Source organism: Ictalurus furcatus, chromosome 5 (genome assembly GCF_023375685.1).
Source record: "Ictalurus furcatus strain D&B chromosome 5, Billie_1.0, whole genome shotgun sequence".
In the NCBI taxonomy this organism is placed as follows: Eukaryota; Metazoa; Chordata; class Actinopteri; order Siluriformes; family Ictaluridae; genus Ictalurus; species Ictalurus furcatus.
The window spans coordinates 17,372,319-17,387,066 of NC_071259.1; the positions used below are offsets into that span (position 1 = coordinate 17,372,319).

The 14,748-nt window shown below is 37.8% G+C and overlaps 1 protein-coding gene across 2 annotated transcripts in view; it reads left to right on the forward strand.

The window, feature by feature from the left end:
• efna5b (ephrin-A5b) overlaps positions 1-14,748 on the forward strand; it is a 105,461-nt gene that overhangs the window by 69,435 nt on the left and 21,278 nt on the right. For both annotated transcript variants that reach the window (XM_053624955.1, XM_053624954.1), the window contains one exon: positions 10,812-11,104. In XM_053624955.1, the coding sequence (XP_053480930.1) occupies positions 10,812-11,104 (293 nt within the window). The remainder of the gene's footprint in view (positions 1-10,811; positions 11,105-14,748) is intronic.

The window sequence follows — 14,748 nt, forward strand, 5'->3', positions numbered from 1 at the left end:
TGTTCATTAGGACACAAATACACACATATACACACATGGAGCAAATTGAGAGAAGGTGTCGGGAGATGGATGACAGACTTGGAGTGTGTTTAACATTATTTATAAGGCTTATACAGACTGTGTGGCTTGTAAAAGTCTTATAAAGCTTAAAACACACATGTGGTAATGTAAAAGTTCAGCTTTGGAAATTTGTAAGCAAAAATGTTATTTTTACTACTACTACTACTACTACTACTAATAATAATAATAATAATACAAGAGCCATAACTTTTGTTAGACTAAAAAATAATAGAATCAGTGTGGTCCAGTGTACACACCAGTTCTGATTGCTAGGCATGCCCAATTGGTTCCTAGAATTTCACTGTTGAAAAAAAAGGAAAACCTCAGCAATCCATGCAGTCTCCTATGAACTATTTATCATACAGTCCAGACGCAGAATGAAAGATGCCAGCTCTCTTGTCACTTGATATCTTCACATATCGATTATCCAGTATGAGGGCCGTATGAGATATGAGATGTGCCTGAGGAAAAATACCTTTAAAAAATGTGTCCTCTCATGCATGTATACTAGATAAAATAATACTAGTATCAATATCTATCTTTACCACATATGTATACTAACTAGGTCTATTAGTTTGCATATAAACACAAACCATGCTTTTGCAATTGTATATATTTATATATAATTGTATAAATCAGTTGATTTTATGGTCAAGTATGTAGCATAAAAGAATAGTCTGATAGTTTCCCTACCAAAAAGTCGATTTATCTGCATAATTGGCATGAATCATAATAACTGCCCATTTACAGTTGCAATCAAAATTATTCAACCCGCACCTGCAAATCAGGTTTATTGTCAAAATTTACAGACTTTCAGCTGTTTACAATGAACAAATCAAATAAAAGCAATTGAAATAGTTCAACACAACGAATGCTTCAAGTGGTTTCCCCAAATTCAACTGAAAATGCAACTTATAATGACTTCTCCAGTTTCAAAATTATTCAACCCCCTGAATAGAATCCCTCACAACAGCACAAATATGCAAACCAGGTGTTGTTTCAAGCAAACCTGATGCAACTAATCAAGGGCTTCATTAGTTGCACCAGATGTGCTTGAGCTGGAACACATGAAATACCTGAACTGGCTAGGGGCAGAAAATATATGAAATACCTAGACAGAGCAGAAAAAGAAAGCTATCAACAGCTGCAACCACATTTCTGAGAAGGCAGGTTGTGAAAAACCCTCAAGTGACTGCAAAAGACCTGCAGCAAGACTTGGTGGCAACAGCCACTGGGGTTTCAGTGAGCACAGTATGGCATGTACTAAACGTAGAAGGTTTCCATGCAAGAACTCCAAGACGTACACCACTACTGACCAAAAAGCACAAGAAAAGTCAACTCAAATTAATATAAATAAGCCACAGAAGTTTTGGGATTCTGTTCTGTGGAGCGATGAAACAAAACTGGAACATTTCGGCATGTTGGATCAGTGGTATGTCTGGAGGAAGAAGAATGAAGAAAGAACACTCTGTCCACAGTCAAGCATGGTGGTGTCTCTTGGGCTGCTTTGCATCCTCTGGCACTGGAATCCTGCAGCGTGTGGAAGGCAAGATGGATTCATTGAAGTATCAGGAAATCCTAGGAGAAAATGTCATACCATCTGTGAGAAAGCTGAAGCTTGGGCATCATTGGACCGTCTAACAGCACAATGATCCCAAGCATACCTCAAATTCCACCAAGGCTTGGCTGCAGAAGAAGGCCTGGAAGATTCTACAGGGCCATCACAGTCACCTGACGAACCCCATAGAAAATCTCTGGTGGGATTTGAAGAAGGCGGTTACAGCATGCAAACCCAAGAATATTACTGAGCTGGAGGCCATTGTTCATGAGGAATGGGCTAAGATTCTTCAGGAAATGCTGACAGAAGCTGGTGTCTGACTATGCATCTCATTTGCAGCAGGTCATAGCAGCAAAAGGGTGCTCTTCTAAGTACAAACGATGCTTGCCATGAAGGGGTTGGATAATTTTGAGACTGGAGAAGTCATTATAAGTTGCATTTTCAGTTTCATTTAGCGAAATCACTTGAAGCATTCATTGAGTTGAACTATTTCAATTGCTTTTGTTTGATTTGTTCATTGCAAACAGCTGAAAGTCTCTAAATTTTGACAATAAACCTCATTTGCAATAGGGGTTGAACAATTTTGATTGCAATTGTACAAATATAACCTAAGCCAAAAACCATGAATGCTTGCTTATGTATATTAAGTCGTGCCTTCACTAAAGCACTTTCATTTTAAAGAGAAAAGTGACAGAAATCAAGGTAGAAATCTGGCTGGTAAATTTACAGCCCTTTAAGGAGGATTTTGAGCAACAAGATCGAAAATTCTGACATCTACAATTTGCATATTTATTGTGTACTTCTATTTATTATTGACATTCATCCAAGTCTAGCGCATGTCATTCAGGGTGTATGTGGATAAAATCTTAATTCACTCTTATTCCACTGAACCACTGGCTGCACTCTTTTCCATGGAAACTGATTGCAAGTTAATATTTAGGTTTATTGATCTTGTTAAGTAAATACTTCAGAAACAATTTGCTTGGACTGGCTGTAACAGATAAACTGAACTGGCCTGCATACTTATCCAGGTTAAAATATTTAAAAGCTTATAAATTCTTGCGCTGCTTGTATGAAGTAAAACAAGTAATCATGACAGTAAATCTCTGATGTTTAATCTCAGCCCTGCATTTTGCTTATGCTTCTCTGTTTAGATAATCTTAACTATCAGGATGTGATAAATCCATAGTGTAAACAGTTTAATAAATGTATAAGGAAGTTTACGCTGCACCAACCATTTATCATCATAGAGAAATAAACTCATTGACTTGATGAATGCTGGAGGTAGCCAGGAAAGAGGGAGACAGGTAGAAGGAAGGAAAGGCAAAGAGAGCAGTATGTCTTCTCTGATGGAGACTTGTTGACTTGAGACAAGTATGACTTGATTGATTTTAATCCATGGTAAATGTGTTGCGCTGCAGGGCTTTACCTCCTCACTGACCTCAGTGAAATTACACTTCAGAGGGACCACTAGTGGCCTGTTTAGACCAGACCCACCCCCCAAGCACTGTTTACCATCGTTAGCACTGGCTAATGACCCACGTTTTTGCTTGTGGCTAGAATATAATGCATGATGCAGAATGAGGTGGGAGGGAGAGAAACACGGAGAGGAAGGGTGGATAGGGAGAAATGGAAGTGATAAAGAGACAAAAGGTGAGAACAAGTGTTCCGTCTGAGCTGCAGGATCTTTAAACTCTGATACGCTGATTTGTCCTGGCATGGTTTGATGAATGAACATCATTAACCTTTCTCCATCATAATGATAAGTAGTTAGGCAGATGTCTGATCTGTTTGTCTCGCCCAGGTCTATTTGCCCCTGACCTCTCTTAAATCTTCTCCAAGGCCACCCACCTAATTTACCCCCCCCCCAACACACACACACAAACATAGTGAGCTTTATTTTGTGAACTGAATTTCTGCTGCTTTTGGTCAGTAAGCTGGTTTCAGGTGACTTTTCACCCATCTTATGGGACTTTTTAGATTATAGATTTCACATTTATTAGTACTTTAGCCAAGTCCTAATCAGAGATCAGTTGATACTTGATAAATAGTTCCAACATGCACATATTATACAAACCAAAAAGCACTTTGCCTAAGGGGTGTGTACGGCTGAAAAGATAAACAAATCTTTGCCTAGTGCTCACAGAAGTCACAAATAAATCAGTTGAGCATGTCAAATATGGCATGACCACTATATAAATAGTTATTTTGAACCATTTTGTGTATCACATACAGCATATATTTTCTCTGTCCAAATACCCAGTACACATGGCATTTCTGCCACACTACAGTTCTCTGCTTTGTTTCTGTTTGTGTCTTATGGCTCAGTTTAGCAACTCGCATTTACAAAAGTGCTGCCTGCAACATACAACAAAATACACAGCATGCTCACTTCATGCATTTGGGTCACGTCAGGGTCAAATCGCATTCTCACTGCAGTCGAACCACACCTGCCTCAGACGGTCTCAGACCATTTGTTTTGGTCCGCACCCCGATATGATTGCTGTGTTCTCACCTGCCTAAATGAATCATACCAAGAACAAAGAAGCACCAGGATTCGATTCAAATGGACTAAATGCTGCATATAGATATATAAAGAAAAAGCAATATATTCTCCATCTCACGCTTTCTTCACTCTTTAGGTTCACATTTGCATTCACTTACAAACCATAAGGTTGCAGAGATAGACAGAAAACAAGGAGATATGGTCATGGGAAAAAGAAAACTGGGCCGAATTTGGGTCATGCAACATGACAATGATCCCAAGAACACCAGCAAATCGACATCTGAATGGCTAAGGAAGACAAAAATCAAGGTGTCCAAGTCTAAGTCCAGACCTCAACCACAATGGGATGCTAAAGAAAGATGCCCTCAGACATCAAAATATCTACCAAACAATGTAACTCCTACAGAAAATGATTACTTCAAGTTATTGTTGCTAAAGGTGGTTCTAAATGTTACTGAATTATAGGGTGTACTTATTTTTTCCCCAGGACCACCTAATTGTTATTTAGGCCCTGATAAATAAAAACATAGAACAGAAAGAGGGCTTACTTCCTTTTCCACATGACTGTTATATAACTGACCAGAAACAGCATAGCCTGCCAGAACTAAGCAAAATGGGCAAGTCATGAGCAAACTTTCCCAACCACTGTAGCAATGATAGTACAATGGGCACTTTTGCCATGTCAGAAGTTTGATTCGTGACAGGCAAATGCTAAACTATCTAAATTGCTGCCCTGATTTACTGTAAAATAGTGCGAGATCAAGCCTCTAGAATTACAAATATTACCTGTACTGAGACAGGATTACATTTTATTGCATGCAGCTGCTCCTCATATCAAATCAGGACCAGAGCAGGTGGAGAGGCTTGTATAATATATAGTTGATGATATGGGGCATGCTGCTGAGATTTTCTTTCATAGCTCCAGCATATTTTCCAACTTTTCCTGGACTTCTGAATTGTTGGGAACTCAGAGGGTCTTGAGGGAATAGGAAGGATGATTGTCAAAACAAGTCTTAATGGACACCGCATTTTTTACTACTACATTTTACACAGTATTGCTTCTGCTTAGAAAATACCCCCATCAAATTTTAACAATCATCTGATTGGAATTTTATTTCCTAATGGGAATATTGAACGTATATTCTTTTTAATGGAATACATAGAACAAAAAGGTTTTCTACTTTAAGAATTGCTGCAAAGATTAGTCAACATAATTGGCTATGAAAATTTATTGATGTGGAATTTTATATTGGAAAAACCACTTACTTAACCAACAACAGAAGTATGTTATAATTTAAGAGTGCATGGGCCTCTGTTTCATCTGTTTGGTAAGTGAAGTATTAGCATTATAGCCTTATATTTAATTTCATAGAAGGGGATTGATTTTTTTTTTTATGTAGTAGTAAAATATGTGTAGCAGTGCATACTGTAATGAGGCTGGTTAAGTTTAGCCTTGTTAATTTTGGCTTGTTAAGATTAATGATGAGGCAGCGTTTATGTGATTTAGAACAGTTTGTTAGAAATAAAAAAGATCAATTTTAAATCGACAAATTTCAAGTGTTTATATTTAAAATGTATTGCTTATCGGGGGTACAGTGGCTTAGTGGTTAGCACTTTTGCCTTGCACATCCAGGATTGGGGTTTCAATTTCTGCCTCTGTGTGGAGTTTGCATGTTCTCTCCATGGTTTCCTCCGGGTACTCTGGTTTCCTCACTCAGTCAAAAAACATGTGTTGTAGGCTTATTGGTGTTTCCAAAATTATCAGTAGCATGTGGATGGGTGTGTGAATGTATGTGCAGTTGTACCCTGCGATAGGCTAGCACTCCGTTCAGAGTGTGCCTCGCCTCATGCCCTGAGTCCCCGGGCTAGGATCCAGGCTCCCCGCAACCCTGTGTAGGATAAGCGTTATAGAAAATGGATGGATGGATATATTCCTTATCAAATTCCTTATTTGTCATTTAAATTGGTTAGTATTATTGGGAATAGGGCTCAATCTTTAGATTAGCCCTATAGAAAAACATCAGTACAGTAAGAAGAAACTGAAAGTTGTTCCTTGATATTTTGTTTTACTTTATATTACTGAGGGAAAATCCCCACAAAAATACCAAATTATATTTGTTGCAGCTTTTCTGTCAAGGAAAAAACTGGAAAAGTCATGTTTCTACACATAAAGAATACAGAAATTAAATAGAGTATATCAGTCAATGTACCATTGTTTCAAAATGCTATCCTTCTAAATTTGGCTCAAAATAGTAGCAAGGGAGGTGACATTCTTCTAAAGTGTAGAAAAGGGCAGAGAGAAAGAGAAGCACTCCAGTCACTCACTCTGTTAAAGATTCACATTGAGAGTTAGAGCCTGTCAATGAGGTTAGCGAGTTGGGCGATAAATGCTCAGATGTGACTTAGGATCAGGTTTGTGTAATCTGATGTAGGCCTTCTTTGCTTGTGAGAGCGTTATAGCTTAAGGTATTAGGGCTCCATTCTAGTATTGATCTTCTAATATCTTGGCTGAGCAAAAATGAAATGGGTGTGTAATCTCAAGGATGTACCCAGAGAAAGAGAAGTATAATCCTAGGCGAAAGAACCTTAACTGGGTACAATCCACATTCAGCTCCACTGTGAGATTTTGGGCGAATGGATCAATGTATGATGGGGTCCTTTCTCCACGGTCATTGATAATCCTTACTGTTGACAGACTCCAACTTTTCAGAAGAAAAACATTTAATCAGAAATATGACTAAATTGCTAGGGAAAATCTGCAAAATTGCTGAATGGAGAGACAAACCTTAAGGAATAATGAGCCAAGATTCAAAACTAGTCCAAGGATGATGATGAAGAAATTTTGTTTAATAGGGAACCAATCTGTTTCCAATTCATGGTTTAAATAGTGTTAATATTGTTTGGTAGCAAAAGCATACCTACATAAGCAGTCTACTAACAAAGGCACAATGCAATATCTGTGATGCCATAACGGACTCTGTGATAGTCACGATCTGTTGTTGAGCTTGTCTTAGAGGGAACAAAAAATATGTGCACAAAATAAATAAAAAAAAACAACAACAATGTAGCCAGTAGCCAAAAACCTTCACTGGGGAGAATGAGTCAGCATAAACTGTCCAGAATGACATTCTGTTTCAAATAGGGCAGTAGGAGTGTGACTTTTCTGATCTTGTGTGACTCGTAGTTTACTATGTATTCACATAATTAATCCAGATCAGTGTTAATTACAACTATAAGATCTTAGGAGCTATAAGAAGATTTAGGAATTTCATCCACTCTGGTAGAAAATTGCTATTGTGATCTATTTGCAGAAGAACATTTCATAATGTGTATTGTGCTGCTTCCCATACCACAAGGCTGTTTCCCAAACCACATAATAAATAAATGCCTTACACAATAATCATGCACAATAAATAAATGCCTTGCACAATAAGCATTTGTAGCAAAATCATACATACTGTAGTTTTAGCAAATTTTCTTCAGAAGGGATATACTTGCTGTTTAAAGGTTGGATACATCTTGCCTTTTTTTAGAATTTCCAGGTAAGTTTTGATTTTCAGTACTTCAAACACATCTGTCAAGCTGTATAAGAGGAGGAGGAAATATTGTATTAACCTACACAGTCACCTGGTGTAAATCCAATCAAGCTACTCTGGTAAGAATTCGTACAAGCCAACTTGTGTAAATATGGTTATATTGCAACATGTATTACAAATAGTTACATAATATTTTAGTGCTTTTTATATATATGTAGCAAATACTTAAACCACTAAAAGAGACAAACATGTCTCAATACGGCCAGCATTTCTGTATGGGTGTTTCAGTGACATTTTGCCAGTAGAAGGGAGTCTACTGTATCAGGGCAATGGATTGTAGGCAATCATACCTCTATCTTTCATCATAAAGAATCTCTCCCCTCCTCTCTGCTTTACTCTTTCCCTTCATGTCTCTCTTCTCACACTCGTTACTACAGGCTGGCCAGGGCCAAGTGTCATTTTGGTGGCTGATGGGACTTCATTTAGAGAGAGCAGCAATCTCACTGGGCTGTGTAATTGTAATGGAAATGGGTCAATCAAGTCCCGGTGTGGTTGGCCGCCCCTCTCACCAATCCAACAGGACCACAGTGCTGCAACAGAAACAGAGGGGGAGAGAAAAATAGGCAGAGAGAGGAAAGGGATATAGACAGAAATGAAAATAACAGGTTTCCTGTATATTCAGCTCTTCTGAGGTTATAATAAGCTCATAATAAATGTTCTAAACTTGGGCAAGCCTCTCTCTGATTACAGAGTACACAGCGTTTGACTTAAAGCTTTGCCCCAAACATCTGTAGCATAACAAAGACATGTTAATAGCATCATTTGACAATTAGCTTTCTATCCTTTCTCAGTTTTTATTTACACCCTTCATATTTCTAATCGTCAAGATCCTTTCCTACAGCTGGTGGATGCTTGTTTTTAAAAATTAGTAAAGCAGCCAACAAACTTGCATTCAGTGGTAGCAGTAACTGTGCTGCCAATCTGTCAAAGCAGCTTTAGCTGATTTATAGCCTCAGTTAATATTTCTGAATATAGAAGTTTGATTAATCATAATCTTAATAAGACATACCATGTTATATTTTTCCTGATGAAAGCGAGACTGCTGTCAGTATTTAGTGAATATTACAGTTGGCCGTGACTGCTGCAAGCTTTGTATTTCAATGTGCAAATAGTTTTTTAGCATACTAGATATTAATAGCGAAGAAAAACAACAACAACAAAACAACAGACATTACCAGTGCATCACTAATGTATTTTAAAAAACTCACTACTACTATCTATCTAATTCTCTGACAGCAGAATAAATATCTAGTTGTTTTTGAAATTAGATATAGTCTCATTCTCATAAAGTTCAACCCAAGTGAAATGCAGTGAAATGTAAAAGCTTGCAACATTAACGAATAACCCCCCCCCCCCCCCCCCCAAATGATCAAGAATGTAAAGTGCATATCTAAGTAGTGACTTTTATTTTCCTGCATGTAATAGAGATGTCTCTTCTTATGCAGTCATGTTGGTGTCTTTGTGATTACTTGGTTAAACAATATTTTTTTTAAACAGTATTTTAACAAGGTTAAAATAGTAATAGAATACACAGTAGACACATTTCATGCATTTGCTCATGAATCACATTTAATCCACTGTCAAAAATAAAGAGAGTAAATTAGCAATGTATTGCAACTCCCCTTATTGGTTATTAGACATGCAATGAGGACTGAGGATGAGAGTTTGTCTCTGTTCCTCTTTATTATGTAGGATATGCTTGCATTGTATGGAACATCTTCATCTCTTCATCTCTAAGTGACTGGAAGCAAAACCATGATGTCATTCACAGTGCTCACATCAAATACAATGATGAACTCACTGGGTTTATTGCAGCCATTCTTTATCCACCTCAACTTAATAACATGGCAAGTTTACACATTAAAATCATGTCACCATGCATTTGTATTTTTCAAATGACAATTCTGTTTGTTGTGCAACACATTCTACACACATGACAAGGTTTGTCTTCATGTCTGTAATAAGTGAGATCTGCACTTTTCCATGGAAACAGCTGTTTCCTGTCCCTTTCTCGCCAAATCAGTCCTTTCTAACAATGTCCTTATTATTATTATTGTTATTATTGTTATTATTATTATATTATTATTATTAATTTCATTATTATTATCAGTCCTTTCAGTCTTATTGTTTATATTGGCCATTCCACTAGAATACACAAGGGCAAAGTGAATAGCCCTTGGAAAGGTCCATCTAGCGACCAGTTTCTTTTCCAAATACAAAGACATTCTTTTCATCTTTCCGATGTTTGATGTGAGGCAGAACAGACTGAAAAAGTTACATGCACCACTGGGTCATATACAAGGGTGCAAGTCTTCAATTAGAAGTTCCAGCAAGCTTCTGTCAGGCGATCAATCTAACGAGACAAAGCTGATCCTCAGCTAATGCCTTGACCTGCTGTTCCTTGCTTAAAAAAGTGTCCAGCTCGTAGCAGATGTTTTGAGGTCAAGGTTGTTAAAAAGAGAACAAAAACAGAGTGGAAAACCTCAAATAAGCTGTTTTTGTCCAGCAGAATGATCTAAAAGCCAAACAAATGGTGTTCTCACCTTATGATCCTCTTGTTGCTTTGATAATGTTAATGAGTCAACATGTTGCATCATTGTTTTTAATTTGAATGAGATAATGTAAATAAAATGACATCAGTGCTATAGTGCATCATCCCAGATTCACTGCTTGATTTCTTGTCTATACATACTTAGAGGTGTTACATGTTGTAACGTTAGAGTTTATTTCTTTATTTTTTTTCATCTGAGAGGCATGTAGTTCTCCAAAGCTTTCAATCCATCAACATCTGGAACTCTTTTGCATAGTTTGCTTGAAGAACGTTATAGATCCAACACCCTATTTATTAGAAGTTGATGTTAAATTTAGAGATCATAAATATTTTCAGTGACTATATTTTAAAGTCACAGAATATAGAACCTTGTCTCTCAGGGTCCTCAGAGCACAGATAAAGAAAAGCACTCCCACTGCCTGTCTGGAGTATCTTGGCATTTACTTGCTGAGCAACAGCCACAAAGCATTCCTATAAGCTTTGAGAAAAATAGTAGAAGTCACATTTAACAGCTTGTTTTCATTTCTCTCGATCCTGCAGGTTTCACCGTGGAGACTACCACATCGATGTCTGCATAAACGACTACTTGGACGTCTACTGCCCACACTATGAGGACTCAGTGCCTGAGGAGAGGACCGAGCGCTATGTCCTCTACATGGTGAACTACGATGGCTACAGCACATGTGATGACACAGCCAAGGGCTTCAAGCGTTGGGAGTGCAACAGGCCACACTCACCCAATGGCCCACTCAAATTCTCTGAGAAGTTCCAGCTCTTCACACCCTTCTCCTTGGGTTTTGAGTTCCGGCCAGGCCGAGAGTATTATTATATATGTAAGTAAATTGATATTTCATACTGTGGCTCATCTCTAGGCACAGTGACAGTTTACTACTTTGTTTTTTCACGCATAAAAAGGAACACTTAGAACAAAAATCAAGTGTAGTTTAAGCATATGAAGACTCCAACTAAATATTCTTTCCCATTTGCATGTATGGAATATAATCATAATCATATAATTTGCACCTTGAATGGACTGGTGTGCTCAGAAATTTTTGGAAAATGAGAAAGGTCACATAATTGAATATCTTTATTATATGTTTAAGATGTCTAAACTCAGGTAATACTTTGAGCTAACTCAAATACATTCTGATTCAGGTAGTGATTCATGCCTCTTATTAATTTTATTGCTTTTTCAATACAAATTCTGGGGTTAGCAATTGCTAGCAACATGATCCAACAGGAGCGGCTCATATAAGTGGGCTAGCAGGGCCCCTTGTTTCAGAGATGAAAAAAAATCAATATACGGGTTCATTTTTATTGTCTTATTTGCCATATTTATGCCATATTTATTGTCTTATTTGCGGTTACCAAATGTTTGAGGATTATTTTGGATTTTCTTTTAATTGAGTGCAACAGCACCACCAGTTGTCACAAGAAAAATACACAGAATGCTATGGGAGACACTGTATGTTTAATTAGCCCAGCGCTGTAGATTCAGTCGTCTTAGGTGATTACGAAGTACCCTAGATTTGAGCTCCATTTAGGCTAATATATTTTAGCCAGTTTCAGTGATGCTTACATAATAATTTTCCCACATGGAAGGCAATTTACCACACAGTTTTTAGCAAAGAGCTGTTGTGTAGGTCTGGACAATGAACATCAAAATGGATATGCATCAGTACTCACAAAAAAAATAGAACAAAGAAAAATTGTGCTCCTGGCTGAAGAACACGTGTCCTTCAGTGGTGAGATAAGCAATAATCAGACTAAGCCTAATTAGTTTTCCACAGAAGATCTGCTTTAAGACCATACTTCTGCTCCTGTGTCCTGAGACGTCATTAGTCTTTATATATTACATACTTGACTGGTGAAGGCATAAAACCTGTCAAGCTCATCCTTCTTCTACAAAACTCTTTTCACTACGGACTAAACATCTGTGAAAGATATTTGCTTTCTCTGATTGATTCACCTGTCTGTTTCTGTCTGCTCCTATTGCCTGAGGAGTTTATGGTTTAGTTTCGCTCTTGTTGCCTACATGCAGCAAGTTGTCTTTAACCTAAATGCATATAATTCAGCCATTTGCTGGTGTACTCTGTAAAGTGACCTTGAGTTTGAGAAGTTTTGTTATTATTATTATTATTAGTAGTAGTAGTAGTAATAGTAGTAGTAATTTATTATTATATGTTTTTATTATTTAACACATTCTAAACATAATTCTTTAGAACATTCATGACTGTGTAGTGTGGTGTGGGCTGTATATATTAACTCACTTAAATCTTTTCAGGCAGAAGTTGTTTTGTAAATGGTTTTCTTAGGAGATTAAAATCTTTCCTGTAAATTAATTTGTCAAGCTTCACACTTTGCATGTTCTCCCCATGTCCATGTGGGTTTCCACAGAAAAGGTGTATTAGGGACTCTAAATTACTCCTAGATGTGAATGAATGTGTGGATGCAAATGTACATGGTGTCCTGCAATGATGTCCCATCCAGTGTGTATTCTCCCTTTAAGTCCAGTGTTTCTGTGATAGGCTCCGGGTCCAAGACCCTGACCATGCTAAACTGAAGATGAATAAAGATTGCCATTGTGATTGTCTTTATTGCCTTGTAATTTCATAATCATATTTTTCAGATGATTGATTATGCTGCTATTCACAGTGGATTTGATAAGGCATCTTAGCAGTAAGATCAGAGACCAAACCATACCCAGATGTAATCCATAAATAAAAATTTAATTAAAGTCTCATTATTGGGACCTTTTTTAATGAGATAGGCATTGAATCTCTTTAAAGCAGGCAAATGTGGCTTTCCTCCTGTTCTATGGTTTCCTCCCACCTCCAAACATAATAGTAAGCTACATTCGATTGCCCTTGGTGGGAATGGGTCTGTGAATGAGTGTGAGAATGTGTGTGTGAATGTGTGTTTATGGAGCCCTGCAATGACTGGTGTCAAAGCCAGAGTGAATCCCTGTCTCGTATCCACCGTTCCCAGGATAGGCTTAAAATGGACTGTGACCCAAGATAAGCGATTAATGTTGGTTGTGGTTTTTTTGTTTGTTTTTTTTTTGCTTGCCAGATGCTTGCTAACGCAAAATTCTAGTGTGACCACTACTAGTAGTTCCTTCATAAAGAGACTACAGCCAGCCCTTTAGTTTTATATTGGATCACAATTCCTAGGTTTGCATAAATTCAGGTTAAAGATAACCTAGAAGAGCTAGTGTGACTGGAGGCAAATGTCTTTTCCTACTCAAATGATTTGGCTTATTTGTGAGACAACGTTTAAAGTTCAGAAAGATACCTGTTCTTAAAGGGTTGTTTGTTTGGTTGCTTGCTTATTGTTTCTGTGCTTTCTGACTGGAGAGCTAAGACTGCGTTAAATGCATCTGTCTCTATGAATTATCTTTGTCCTGGATTCTTCATTTCTCAAATGTGTGTTGACTTACAAATTATCGGGCAGAAATAATTGTCCCTTTGATGCTTGTGAATTTTCATTAGGAAAAGTCTCATGGGTTGGTCTGATGACAAACTACCACAGATGTTACGGACTCAATTAGAACTCAGTCCAACAATGAAAATTAAAACGTCAAGTGGTGGCTTTCCAGATGGAAAAATGGCCCATTTTTTTACTCTCCCCAGGTTCAGCAGGAGTGAGCTTGATTTGTAGTCTTTTTGATAGGGTTTAGCGAGAAGAGACAGAGTTCCGCTGTCTTCTCCTTGAGAAGCACAAGCAGGTTGATCAAGGAAAGCAGAGCCAGGGCTGGAATCAAATTGAGGCTATAATTCTTCTTTTTTGTGTGTGTTGGCCATGACTCTGGGTCTGGAGAAGGTAAATTGTCTATCAGGATGCTGAGCTGGAGTAGACAAAGTGATATTTTTAAAAAAAAAAATCTGGGACAAACAGCATTTACTATTCTTTCTACTACTTTTTTAACTCCTGCCTCACCGGTCTGTACAGGCTTGAAAACCAAGGGTACAGATGCTAACTGTACAGCCTGGAGGACAGCACCGGAAGCAATTTAATGTTGCACACATCTGCAAGCAATTTAAGAGAATTCAGTATTAGCTCTGTGTATGTGTGTGTGTGTGTGTGTGTGTGTGTGTGTGTGTGTAGGATGAGAAGTCTGGGTGTGAGCCTTTGGGGTCAAAGGCCAGGGCATGTTGACGGCTCTTGTGAACCCCCCCACTTTGAAAAGCTTCAGGCAGCATCTTTTTCTAATATTGTGAATCTGAAGATAGATTTTAATCTCAGAAGGTCTGTAAATCCAATATTAGAGGAGCTCCTTGGAGAGAGTTAGAAAAATAGTGAATCACATTTTTGTGGTGTGAATAGAATGGGAAATGTGTATACTGTCCTCTGTGTTGGTGAAGCTCTTTATATGTGATTAATAATATTTGTGGCAGAATTGGCATGGCAACACAGTACTTCAGTAACAGAGCATATGCATCTGTTAAACATGACCGCGGATGTTTAGGTATTTTTA